The 14,177-nt window shown below is 38.6% G+C and overlaps 1 protein-coding gene across 1 annotated transcript; it reads right to left on the bottom strand.

Moving 5' to 3' along the window:
- Positions 1 to 1,106: 1,106 nt before the first annotated feature.
- LOC144635677 (interstitial collagenase-like) lies at positions 1,107 to 5,560 on the bottom strand. Its single transcript, XM_078494761.1, has 5 exons — positions 5,308 to 5,560; positions 4,441 to 4,722; positions 3,027 to 3,489; positions 2,386 to 2,659; positions 1,107 to 1,611 (listed from the first exon to the last, which is right to left on the bottom strand). The coding sequence occupies exons 1-5, from the start codon at positions 5,419 to 5,421 to the stop codon at positions 1,236 to 1,238; spliced, it is 1,509 nt and encodes a 502-aa protein (XP_078350887.1). The 5' UTR covers positions 5,422 to 5,560; the 3' UTR covers positions 1,107 to 1,235.
- Between the last annotated feature and the right edge of the window lie 8,617 nt (positions 5,561 to 14,177).

Raw genomic sequence — 14,177 nt, 5'->3', positions numbered from 1 at the left:
GCCAGATATTTAAAGAAGAGAACTTAGAAAACCTGGAAAACAGCTCAGATCGGTACACATGACTTGCGTTAAAATGCGTAAAATTGAGTAACTAATTTATCCGATTACTGGTTCCTTGCAATATAATTGCTCCCTTTTTTGTTTTATTTCTCTCTGGTGAAGGTGTACTGAAGGCACAGATAAGCCGTTTGGGAGAAAGAAACCATAGGTCAGATTAATTAGTCACTCAAATAAAACCTAGAGGTGTACTTCTGTTTAGCATACCTAAAACATACGATATCAGTGAATTTACACTTGCATTTTGTAGCTCACATCGAGCAAGAGAGTGTCTCTGTGAGACGGCCATGTAAAATTGTACATTGAAAACAACACAATAAAACAAGAGAGGACTGTTTAGATCCTAGAATTACAATTGTGGTCAGAAGTGGTTGGGTACTGGCTGAAACCGTTCTAAAAATAATTAATTAATTCTTCGGTCGCACTGTCTTTTTATAAAATATTTCATCTCGTCATTTTGAGACAAAATATATCCCTTTTCCCCCCGAACAATATTGAATTAACTTGGAATGATTTTAGTTCTGAAGGGTGTCATTTTCAGGAGCATAAGGCAGAGTGTCCCAACACCTTAAACCGGTATTGTAGTATCGTAGCGTTTGTTTGTTCGCTGAATTCTGTACCGTTATCGTCATTTGCATTGGTATATAAAATGGTCTCTCTTTGGATGCCATGGCTAGCTGTTTTTCTTGCCTTAGTTTTTGAAAAGAAACAGAAAATAGGCGCACTGCTTTGACGAAAATTCTCGATTTTGGGGCTGGGCCGTCCAACAGGTAAAAGATAGAGAATAATTAATAAGCAATACTCCAGTTTCTCTACGTAGCATGAATCCACTACGAGTATTTCCACACATTTCTGTACATGTTAGCTTTTCCTAAATAAATCGCAGGTACCCATTTTTACTCCTGGAAGCGAAGCACTGTAGGAGGAAAATGTCGAAAACTGCCCAGAGTTGTTCAATACAACATGAAAATTGGCTTTTTCTTTGACGATTTTTTTTAATTATTAAAATAAAATTATACACAAGTTATAAATATCACAAAACGGTATGAAAGCATGTAAACACATCTTGAAATAAGGTTTTTCTGTTGACAGGGGACAAGTTTCAGCTCGGCCAGCACTTGGACAGCCAAACACGCTATTAATGACACTTAAGCTTGTTCAGTGTTCTAGGAGATTCATTATACAGAGCATCCTAACCAATGGCTAAAAAACGCTTTTGGGAAACCTTTCTTCACTCCTTTTTTGCCTTTGTGTTTTAGAAAGTAGTATTCACCGTCCTTCAGAATCACGACCCTTCCTCTCTTCCACTGGAAGGCAGCATCTACGTCACCAGGGAGTCCTTTCCAGAACGAACTTATTATCTGTGGATATCCCTGGTTGATAGATGCAGTGGACCAATCATATCGCCAGTATTTGTCTCCTTTAAAGAAGTAGGCGTGGTCCCCACCTGGAAGTTCCAAGGCTGCATCCATGTTTTTGAGTTCACTAGGTAAGTTGAGTTGAGTTATGTCCAACGGGCCTTCCACTGCAGCTGTGTTACTAAAGATCCAATATCTGAGAAAAAATATTAAGCCGTTATACAAGTAAAGTATCTGGACAGGGAAGAAAATGCAGAACAGCTAAAGATCGTAATTAAGGATTAATAATTATCTGTTTTAAACAATGAGAACATGCAACAGTTATTCAAGATGACCATGGATGCTCGCGGATGGGAAAACGTAAAATATATCAATTTAAAATGAAAAAAAATAAAAACAAAGTGTTCAGAGTTGCCCTCGGTACCAAACACAGGTCATTTTCTCTCAAAGTGGTGAAAGTGATATTCCAAATCTTTAATTATCTTTTAAATATGAACTAAGAATTACAATAGGATTCTTGACGAAGTTTGAATCGTTAGTTTACCCTATGCTCAACAATTTACCCTAATTTCCATCTATACATTTGAGAATCTTATTAGTCCATTCCACTAATCCAACATGCACGTACACCTTCCATATAACGGGTCGGTAAAGGGGGGAGGGGGGAGGGGGCTAGGTGGATATGATTACAGATCACGTGTTTCATGAAACGATCATTTAATAAACAATTCACTCCATTCTTGATACGTTACGTAATTATGGCTAACGACCACAATCCACGCCAAATAAAACTCGATTCTCGCTTCTTGGACAATTATCACGGTCATCATGGTAAATCACGCTTTTACTTCGTAGATCACGTTTCACGAGAAAAAAAAACAGTCATATTACCAGATCAAACTCATGAAAATATCATAATAATGTCGTTTACCACTTATCCTCATAGTCCTTAAAGATACAATTTACATACCTCGATCCCTTGAAGAAGTACGTCTTTCCATTTTTGCGACGTGTAAGCGCCGCATCAATGTTATCCTCCAGCCCCGCAAAGCTCTCTCTAATCCTCATAGCTTTAGTCGCGCCTGATTTGTGAAGATTCCAAAAGTAGTCACCGCTGAAGACATAAGTGTTTCGATTTTTGGTCCTTACTGCAGCGTCTATCCTCTGCACAGAGCAGATGTGTGGCACGGAATCAGGAGAAACTGGTGGCGACAGTGGAGTTGTCGTCGTGGGATTCGCAGCACCTAACAGAGCCAAAAAATAGGAGAGAGAATTGTAGAAGCTTATCGTTAGGGTCGGATCGTGGGGGCCCCCCCCCCCCCCCAAAAAAAAAAACAAAAAAATAACCACCAACCCCCGCCCCTTATTGAGAAGTCCTTGGGCAACGCTAAAGGGGAAAAAATGCTAACTGCCATCCCCTTTACAAAAAATCCTGAAAACCGCCGCTTACTGTGCTTCTGAGTCAAACTGTCTGAACTAGAACCTACATGCAAGTTCGATTGACTACCGAAATAGGCGTATAGTAAGGAAAGTAAAAGGTTGTTACCCAACAACTTTTTACTTTCCCTTAAGCTTGTCAATTATAGCTGCAAATTATTAATAAAAACTAACCATAAAGACGTTGTATACCATTTATATCATCACTGGCTAGCTGTAAATGTGGCTTGTATCCTGTATAATACGGGAACATGACGGAATCAGAACGATATGTATGGTCAAGACCAAGACTGTGCCCCAGTTCATGCACGGCCAGCCACAGCAAATCAACTCCGTTCCCGCCATTAACAGCAAAGGTGTCTTCATCGTCAAAATGCACGTCACCAGCGAGTCCCGTGTTGTTGAGTGGGAAAAATGCATGCGCTATCTCCCTTCCAGGGCCATCTGTTGGATGGTCGTCACCATGGAAACCAGTGACGAATTTTATGGTAATGTCAGCGTTGACACCCGGGGTTGTGACTCGAGAGAAAGTTAACTGACTTGCATTAGACCACATCTGCAGTGCTCTCTCTATCGTGCTCTCGATATCTTCTCTGCTTAAGTCTGATGAAAAGTCTTGAATTTTGTAAGTCAAGTTCTGCAACGTGATGAGACCAGATATTATTGACTTAAGCACATAGCTTAGTCTCGAAGACTATGAACCAAGTTGAATTTTTTCTTCTTTCTGTGTTGACTACTGTTTACCAAAGTGGAAGAGAAAAGGAACTAAGAACAACTGTTCAGCATCCGTGATAAACGTTCAATTCCAGTACAGGACCACACCCCTAACCCTCCCCTGGCGCTGGCAGCATGCATGATCTCTGGTGACAGTATATATTGATGGTGTGGATTGGGCTGTTGGACAAGTTACAAAACGTCATATAGTTTTAAACTCCAGTCTTTTATTTTAACTGGCAGCTAGCTTATTATTTAACAATTTTCAAATTGCCAGTGCTTATATAGTCATTGGCCGAAAATTTCTCTTTTTCTTAAAGAAAATGATCCCTGTGATGTATTGATCGAAATGTCCTAAAAACGACGTTGAAAGTAATAGACAACCGCTAAAAATTTAAATTCAGGTTATTATCAATTGATGGGGGTTGGGGGCTTATTTCAAATCGTACATTAGTCAAGGTATACGTACATCGATCTAAGCTAGAACTGTCGTGGACTTTTTTAATTTTGTAGTGCAGTTTGCATGTAAACACATTTTTCACAACATAGCAACAATAATAAGTAAATGTGGTGGAAGAATACGTATACCTTTAAAAGCGTAAAATTACTTTGTTTCCTTGTTCAAAAAAATAGACATGATTTACCATCTTGGAAATGGAGGGGATACTAGAGAGTAACCTGCATCAGTCTTTCTTTTTTTTCGCGGCGGGGGGGCAACTCACCGCCGCGGTACGCCTGATCGCAGGCTAACAAGAGAGAAGAGGAGTTGCTTATTAAAAAATGCACGTTCAGACGAGGGCTTATTAGATGGCGGTGTGGGTGGGGAGGAGGGGGTTATAGAGCTTTTAAGAGTATGCATGCTTAGTAACAGCACCTTTGAATTCCATGACGTGCCTTCCAGTATAAATCTCCTGGTTCTTTTTACTGTGTGGTAATCTTTCATCCCACATCGCTTTCGGTTTGTTATCCTAACAGCCTCCTCGTCTGTTATTTTTCCTGTAATGGGAAGATTAACGACCTGCTGCAGTTTCCGAATGGCATTTTCAATTTCTTGGTCGCTCTCAACCGAAGGAGTCAGATCTTGATCCCACGAAGCTTTCCAGCGAGAGAAAACCTTCGTAATCGGTTGTAAGTAACCATAACGTCTCAGGTATTTCTGTGAAGAGCAAACACAAATCTATTCATAACAAGAGAAAAGGATAAAACTAGCACGTCGGACTAGTAGCTAGCTAGCTAGCTAGTAGCTTAACGTGAGAAAGCCGTAGATATTACGGAATATACAGTGTCCAAGTGCTGAAGTCAAAAATGACATTATTTATGGCATGGTGTGAATGTCAACCTTATCTTGTGAATGTTAAAAAAAATATTCATAGCTGTTTAATTATTTCAGTTTAATGCGGCTTTAAAGAATAGGCTGATTATTCTTAAAAGCACTGGGCATGAAAAATCAGAAGTCGTAGGTTGAACAATAAACTGACGAATGCAGGCCGAATTCCATTTTGAAAAAGAAAGCTAAGTATTGTATGAATAGAGCGGTGACGTTTTCAAAATCTAAAACTAGTTATCCGTGACAAATTAAAGTTAGTTAGCTAGTTCTTTTGAAAACAGCTATTTCAAAATACATGCATGCTTACTAATAAAGCCATCTGGCAGGAATGAAACATATGAAAATGTAACACATGATCAAGTGCACTTGCAGTCAACAAAACACAACTCCCTTGTAAACGTTACGGTAGCCTACCTCAAGCAATGGATTCAACTTGGCGATGTTCACGGACTTTCCCACGATGGATTCAACATCCGTTGAAAGAACAATTGTAAAAACAAGACAGACTTTCTGAAAGAAGCCTGCCATCTTGTAAAAACAACTTTTTTGGCTAAATCTGACAGCTTATCCCTCTTAACAGCTTTTCTAATAGCGCCTCCGTCCAGTTTGTAGGAAATCGAAAGCGCTTGAAACTAAATGGAGTTACTTCGCTGGCAACGGAGTGAAGACTTCATGCAGATGCTGATTTGTCTGATCGGAGCTTTTGCACTTGCCGTGTTTTTATACCTTCTCTGAAATTATAAGTGACACTACACCCTTTAAATAGAACAAAAGAGTGCAAGAAAGAGGAAGTTGATAATAAATATTTTGTTTTGTGCTTATTATCCTACAAATCCAGGGCGTGTTTGTCAGTTATTTTTGGCTCGATTTTCGTGCCTTCCTTTCAGTTTTTTGTTGAACATTGACCCTTGGCCTTTTCTTTATGCATGTAAAAAATAAATAAAACCACAAGCTAAAGAATTGTTAGCTTGTAATTCAATGACCCCAGGGCGTATGTCTTTGTATAGCTCCGGATTTAAGATAATTATAAAATGCTCTTTTTGAATATTTATTGTTATCTATTGTTGGAGCACAAGAGTTGAGTGCGGAGAAAAACATGGGGGCGGGAACCCGGGGTAAAAACTAGGGGGTGTGGGAAATCCGTGGGAGGCGGGAGAGAGGGTGTCTAAAGTGGGATTCCCTAAAGTGGTAGGAACCGAGGAAACTTGGAATTGTGAGTAACATTTGCAGTGGAAAAAACCGAAAAGGCGGAAGCATTTTAATGAGCGTTGGATACTTCCCGAAAAGCGGCTGGAAATCGAGCCTAGATACTTTTGGGATTATTGTCATAAACTATACCGAAGTGTTTATGTTCATCTGTTTTATTTAAATTAGAAATTTGATCAAAGTATTATACGTACCGTAAGTCAACGCAAATCATTAAGTAGGGACCTCGTGATCAACGTAAAGGAACAATTTCCAAGATACCACAATTAAAAACAACTAGGGCATGGTCATTTCAATAATACGAGTAAGGTGATCTTAAAACTATGCATAATGAAAATATTTTGACATTTAAAAAAGTTGAACAGTAATAATAAATTTCGTGAAAACAAGTATCATGCGTGGTATAGAAATCGCGAGTTCGCGATGGCTTTTGCGTTGTTTCGGGAGCTCCGGGCGGGAGTTTCATTATCTGAACCGAGTTATCAATTTTACTGATGGCTACCTATAGGTCCTCCGGCGGCCGTCGGCAGCTTCCAATCGTAGAGCTTCGTTAGATTTTTCCAGTATCAGGGATGTTGGACCTGGTGGGGGGGGGGCCCCCCCCCCCCCCTCCCCCCCTTCCCCCCCCTTCCCGCCCCCCCCCCCCCCCCACCCCCCAAAAACCGCAAATCCATATCACTAGTTGTTCAACTACAGCAGAATGCATACAACTAGTAGTTGCCCCCTCCAAAGCCGGGCAAATGTGGTCCAAATACAGAGTCACAAAAGGGCGCATGCGTGCGGAAGTTAAACTCTTTTCGGAGAGAAAATGCAACACTGGACAGCTGGAATCCGTGTTTTATAAATTTACTCTCTAATGAACCAAGATGCCATTCACATAAAGTAATCTTTCCCACATATTTCCTGTTTTCAAATACAGGATGCAGTGGAATTCGGATTTTACCACATTTGCACAGCAATTAATAAAGAATTATTTGCGCAAGCATTTTAACGATGACATAAAGACTGGCCAGTTGGCGTCAGCATACTTATTTTACAAATTAAATAGATGTTGACATTTACTGAGCTACATTTAATCGGAAAGCAAGGTGTTTAACACAAACTCACGTCATTTCGGTATGAGAAACATGAATTGCCGCATGAATATGTTTTGAGCTGTGTCATGCAGTTGTATTCTAGTATTATTCGGAAGTTCCCTGTTGTTCACAACATGACTAACCGACCGTCGCTTCCTTTAGCCCTTGCCCAGGCCCTTGCTTTTAACCTATGGTTTATAGTTCGATATAGTCCTTATAAGGTTCCTGTTTTAGAGACTGTTTTTCGAGTGGTCACTCAGGTAAAAGTGGACTGGACGATTGGACAGCTGGATTTAGAATAATGAACTGAAGGCTGTTTTTATTTTCTATTGATTGTGGTTAAAGGAGAATTTAAGATAAATGGTACACAGCGCATAGCAAAAGCTAAATCTCTGTTGCTTGCAATAAGTGTTTTGCATGATGGGTTTACCGGTTCCGTGCTTTCACGAAAGTCCACGTACAATAAAATTCCACGTGATTTGCCGCCGAGTAGCTTGCGTAGAATTATTTCTTTTCTATCATTAAGTAAGTAATGAAAGTTCGTAAATTAAACGTTGGTAGATCAACTCAAGAAATCTAGGAAGAAGAGTCCCCCAAAAAGGGGAAAAAAAATTTTAGTGGGGGTGGGTTTGTGCGTGCGCAATTTTATAGTGTGCGAGGGTGGGTTTTTAGTGGAGGAAGGTTTTTGAAAAATGGTCGTTGGCCGCAAGATAATTTTTTTCAATGCTCGTGCTCGCAAAAAAAAACCTGCCGCAAGCCGCAAATGCCCGCAAAAACCATTTGATACCCCTAAATCTAATCAAGTTTCAGGGAGAAGCTACATGTAGGTAGTTTTACTTGAGAGAACTTTTTATTGTTGAAGGAATTTCAGTAATTCCACTTTGCTCAAACCCAAAAACATGCCTGACGACGTTTTCTGTTATGGTTCGACCTGTCAGGAAATTTCCAATTTCCTCCTTTCAGCGCCGGCTTTCAAATCCATTCATACCGCTGGCTCCAAAAGAATTAGAAGGTAAAAGCTCTGATTGTTTGCGGTAAAATAGTATTGAAAATCTTTTCCTGAAACTGTGTTTACCCAAATAACTTTTACTTCTATTATTAACTAACATGTGCGAACATTTTCTCACTTCCTGTGTTTTGGAACCGCAAAGAGAAAACTAAAATGAGCAAAACAATAACAATCATCGCTATATGTAGATTTGCTGCAGTGCGTTGAATTGATAATATGTCATTGTCTTTTACTAATGATTTTTTTTATAAATGTTTATTTTTGTTTAGCGGAAAAGATTGAAATTCCTTTCGACTGCAAAATGTGCTAGATGTGCTGGCTGGTTATATTCAGCCAGAAAAGGCCGAAACACTCTCCTAAATGACATTTAAATAATTAGCTCTTTTTCAAGATGAAAAAAAGTACAGTGGAATACAAACTGTTCGTTTACTGTAACCGTGATAACTGTGCATATTTCAAGCGGTCATTTACGAAGTATTTAATTTTTTTCGGTCGATATTCACTAACAAGTATCCATGGGTTAGAAATTTAACATGTTCAATACTTTCTTTACGATTATAATATCCTGCTTCCAATTCAACCCCAGAAAAGGGAAGGGGAGCTAGTCAAAACGGAACAAATCAGTCATTAACATTTCTGTTCATGGTGGATTCTGTAAAGTTAAAGAAATTTATTCTATGTTCGATCAACAACATTTATATTTTTGCAAAGTTTGAAAGGAATTCATGGCCAACTTCCAAACATAAAATCACTTGCGCCCGGACCGTACTAATCCTTTTCCGTATTAGTTTTACTTTCAAATAGATTCCTGTTGTTTGTCGAGTACTGGCTAAACTACTTAAAGTATTTTATATAAAGTGGTTTCTATTTCTTCTTCTCTTTTTTTATTGTCAGAGCTTCGCGGCGATCATGCCAAAAATACCGAGACGGCAAACGCTAGCACGCCTGTACGAGTTGTATGTATACCAGTTTCGCAGATCATCGGCAGAGGAACATTGGCAGTTCCTCTTCTAAATCTTGCCATGGTTCATTGTACTTGTTGGGAGTATCCGACTTATTTGAGAATAATTTCGTAGTTATTAATAGTTCCTTTATTTTCATGATCTGCATGAATGCCAAACTTTGTAAAAGCCGGAAGCAACTACGTAATCTTTAAGCTGCGGAAAGGACTTAGGCACTATTGTGTTTAATCCTGGACATGACATATCATAACATTAAGAGTTTTGCAGGTTTTGTGTAGTTCCTGGTGTAGTTTCAAAAATTCTCTTTGAAGTAGATAAAACCATTACTTAAAAAAAAAAAAAAAAAAAAAAAAGGGGGGGGAGGAGCGCCCGACCCAAAAAAAAAAAAAAAAAAAAAAACCCCAAAAAAACAAAAAAAAAAAAAAAAAATAAAAAAAAAAAACAAAAAAAAAACACACAAAAAATAAAAAAAAACCTTAAAAATATATAATGCAGGTCCCTGCAGTCTTTGACTAAATTACACCACAACCTGTTTCATTGAATTAAGTCTTCCGTTAGAAATGTCAGTCATCAAAGAATAATCTGGCTTTGGCCTAAATTTATACAGTTATATTCCAATATACCGTCGGGGTTTCTGTATTTGTTGTAATACAACCGGTTTGTTAAAGGCCTTCCACAGCCTCCCTAAATCAGTCTGCTCCTAACACTTGATAGACCGCGAAAATCGACTGAACATCCGAAAATAATATCTCAAAAAAACTGAAAAGTCGACGAGCCAGGTCGGTTTCAATATCGGATCGCTTATGAACGCTGGAATTCCCTGATACACTACGCACAAAATCTGTGTCGGAGTTATCTGTTTGATACTCTAGCTTGAAAATCGACTTTAATAGTAGCTAGGCCATGTACCGTAACCGGCATTTCAAAACGGCTAAATTAAAATGGTTACAGCATTTCGCCAAAATTTATAAACGAGGCTCCCAGTACAGTCCGCGATCTCTCAAACCCTCGATTTCATAGAACCTCCGGCCGATAACGTTAAGTCAAGACTGTTTACTCTTGGATTTGCTGTAATTGTTGAACTCTGCAATTTTTCTCTAGAACTCCTGATAAATCTCAGGAATCTCGAACCAATTTTCGATCGTTTCCCCTTGGACATTCCAGAAAACGGGATTCCACTGTATGCTGATTTAACAGCCCGAAGGCAATAACTTGGTGACGACCGGCTCTCCAGCTAATATCAACTATATTTGAAACATTGTCATTTAATATTTCTACAGTTTGACTATCTAAAGTTCTACCAAAAATAAAATCAGCATTTTCTGCTCTGTAAGCCAGACTACATTAACGAACAAAGAATTCAAATAAAAACTTGTACAGGAATGTTGTCACCATGCCAAAAAGGAAAACTCTGTAAACCTCTCTTTGACGTCATTCTCGACAAACAAAATCTGCAAAAGATGTCCATTTTTTCAAACACACGATGCAGGATACTCGATCAATATCAGATTCCTCTGCTCAAAACACGGACTGGTTTTGACGCAAGAGAAATTCAATGAAAACAGTTTCTCATTGACGCAGTTTTATGCTGAATTTCGGCCTTGTCAGCGCAGAATGGGCGCGCAATACCGTTCAATTGTTTTGACATCCGCTGCCCTTGAAAAAAAAAAAAACAACAACAACAACAATGAATCAGCACAAAATCAAAAATATATAGGCTAGTGAACAATTTTCTTCTACAGAAGAAATGTATCATCCTATTCAGCTCGGTAAAAAATCGCAAAATGTCCGTAGGTGGTATTTTAAGGTTCTTGTTTATCTAGTTCTCCGTCTCAGTACGACTCAACCACCGTATTAAGAGCTCTCCTGAGCGTAATCCGCTTTTTTAGATAAATAGTATATGATCGCACATTGTTTCTCCAAGAATATTCAAGCTTAATGACCACCAAGTTTTAGTGATTCACTTTGTTATATAAATAATAAGGTACCCAAATACACATTTTGCTTGGTCTAATGGGCGGCATTTAAAAGCGAATAACGTTCATTCCAAATTTCGTAACCTCTCCCCCAAACTACTGAACACCGGAGTTTTGTCAGAAAGCAATATTAGTTGATTTACCATCCGATATTACGGGGTCGGCGGTCAGTCAGTACATTAACTAATACCGGCCAAAAATAATAACTGATATGGTATTCATTCAGTATGAATCGAAGAGAATTCATTTTAATAGTGAAACAGTAAATTTTTGGTTTAGAGGCAAGATGTTGATTAATGACCTATGACTTCTCACGGTTCAGTGTGAAGTCTTTTATATGATGGCTACGGGCGACTTACAATTGCGCCTAAGGATGATGAATACTTAGAGTGTTAAAGTATGACTCATTGTTTATTTATTTTTCTGGTACATTCATAGCAAGTCATTTGAGTCTGTGGGCAGCGTCGGATCGTAAACTTGGCCTTGGCCCAGATAATTCTACCTCAAACGTTTTATTTGCAAATACATTATCAATCAACAAGACTGTTCGATATTCGTCAGAAGATTCGTGAGTGATCAGTGACAACCTACATAATATAGATAAATATAAAATGGATAATATTTAAATTGGATTTATTTTGAAAGTCAGGCTCAATAACGAGCTAGTGAAAACCTGGTATTAACAACAAGTGTCATCGATTCTTTTATCAGCCCAGTGAAAATCGACCTCGACGTGAAAATACTTTCCTTGTTGTAACTGCCACGTAATAAATTCGTCAGTTGTCGTTCAACACATGTTCAATAGCTAAGAATTAAATTTTTTTTTATAAAAATCTATTTTTCTTTTAGATGTTTCGGCTGTAGCAGTACGGTTAACTGATTAGCTGACCTACGGAAACTTACTTAAACGTCCTTCGTCTTTTTTACTGCCTGTATACAAGTGTATAAGTTGAATATAATGCTGGGTGCATCCTTTAAAAGAGGACATTTGGTCAACTCGGACACGATCAAATTTAAGGCGATTCATTTCCTCAAATCATGGGCTTACTCATCTTTTTCAAAATGTACCATACGGAAAGACAAAATAGAAGGAAGGCCTAAGTGGTTTCTTCAATCAGTTACAAAATATCTACGATCTTTAATACAAATGAGTAACAACAAAGGAAAGGTTATGCCACAGTGGCTGTGATGCTACTAGCATTCAGCATTACTAGGATTTCTCGCTACTCAAAACCACCATGGGCCCCACCCCAAATGGCAATTGTCCAAAGATTGATCATGAATATTTCCGTAACAACCTGCGAACGTGGAAAAGTTGTTTTTCAGCTATTCAACTAGATGAAGCCAGATTCGTTTATAGCCGACGTCAAGCTAAACCAACGTCACCGCCGCGTCCGTACTGCTGGACGCATAGTCAGAGCAGTTGCTATACACCGTATATTGGTCATTTTGTGGGAATAATACAACACTTAATACGTGCATAAATGACATAAAAACCCTGGGATAAACATAGACTATGGAATTGAGCCAATAGGTCAGTGGCTAATATCTATGTTGACAAACTGTCAGATCAGATAAACTGAAGAGCGTATGTCCGCAGATGTAAGTACATACCACTTGAACACTGAAGCATAAGGGTAGGCTACGTGCCCGAAGCCTTGAAGCAAATATTACCGTAAAAAATATTTAGGTAATAAAAAAAAAACAAAGTTATCCATTTTTTTTATAAAAAAAAAATAATATTTAGAAGTTCCCTACTGATTTGAAACATCAGAGATTTATTATAAAAGGCCGGAAAAATATTTGTTTTGCGATATCGACTAGGGAAACTTTGAAATTCAGAATACCAACTCAATCAGAAAATATATCGAAAATTTTGTCAGATATTATTTGAACTCAGTTAAATACGCATTCTTCGCTGGAAGAATTAAAGCTTAAATTTGCAAGGTGGAATATATACATTCATTTTATTGCTAATCTGCTGAAAACCAAAAAGGCTCAACTCTTCCGTGACTCTCGTCTATCAATGATGACAGGCTATGATCGGATTAAAAGTCCACTTTGTCCTGATCAATTACAGATATAAATGTAGAATGGCAAATTTAAATCGCATTATAGCATAATAAACATCAACAAACAAGATTATCAAACAGGAAACTGGACAAAGGCAATTACGATCATTACGGCTGCATGTGGAAACTGGATAGTATAGATTGCTTTAGGTATCATGAACAGTGCGCGTTACTGTTTAAAACTATCGTGGTCCTTGTCGCTCTCCAAGCAGCTGATAGCTTTATACTTAAGAAAGTCTAAACATCATAAATGAATGTGAATTTGTGTTTTTTATAATCCAACAAAACTTCCGTCGTAGCTCGTCCGTGCGAGCGACAATTAATGTCCTCCTTTAGTTGACTCCCATGCCTAGTAAACAGAGCAAAGACAGCAAACGACGGGAAAAGAGCGGAAAATGCTTCTCATGTGATACAGTCAACTCTCTCTTAACGGACACCTCTATAAGGCGGGCCCTCTCTAGTCTCTGTAAGGCGGACACCTCTTTATAAGACGGACACCTGGTGTTGGTCCCATCCCTGCCGTTTCCAGCCATTTTACTGAACTAAACTGAGACGGACACCTCTCTAAAACGGACAGTTGCAGCCGGTCCCGACCCACGGTGTCCGTTTTAAAGAGAGTTGACTGTATTCATGGGTGAGCAAATCCGATTAGACAATTTTACATGTACACTGATGAGATTCCTTGCTTTAATTAAGTTTTATTTTTCAAATAGTGCTGAATTCAGTTGGTGATTGTATTAAAGAGACACTCCCAAACCGTACTCCCTTAAGCAAGAATCTCGCAGGTTTGAAGAATCTAAAGCCGGAAAAGAGAGCCCCACAATACCATCTGAAGAATTCCATTCATTCTACGGAAGTTTACGTTTATTTTGAAACTCACTTAAAACCAAAAACCTCATCGAAACCTCACGCGAGACAGCCTGACTCTTTCCGAGTATTGGTCCGATAGGAAATGGCACTCTGTTAGAAATTAAATGGCGCAG

This window comes from Oculina patagonica, chromosome 13 (genome assembly GCF_052425735.1).
Source record: "Oculina patagonica isolate OP01 chromosome 13, crgOcupat, whole genome shotgun sequence".
Taxonomy (NCBI): Eukaryota; Metazoa; Cnidaria; class Anthozoa; order Scleractinia; family Oculinidae; genus Oculina; species Oculina patagonica.
The sequence above is the reverse complement of the archived record's forward strand: the minus strand, read 5'-3'. Positions and strand labels throughout refer to the sequence as shown.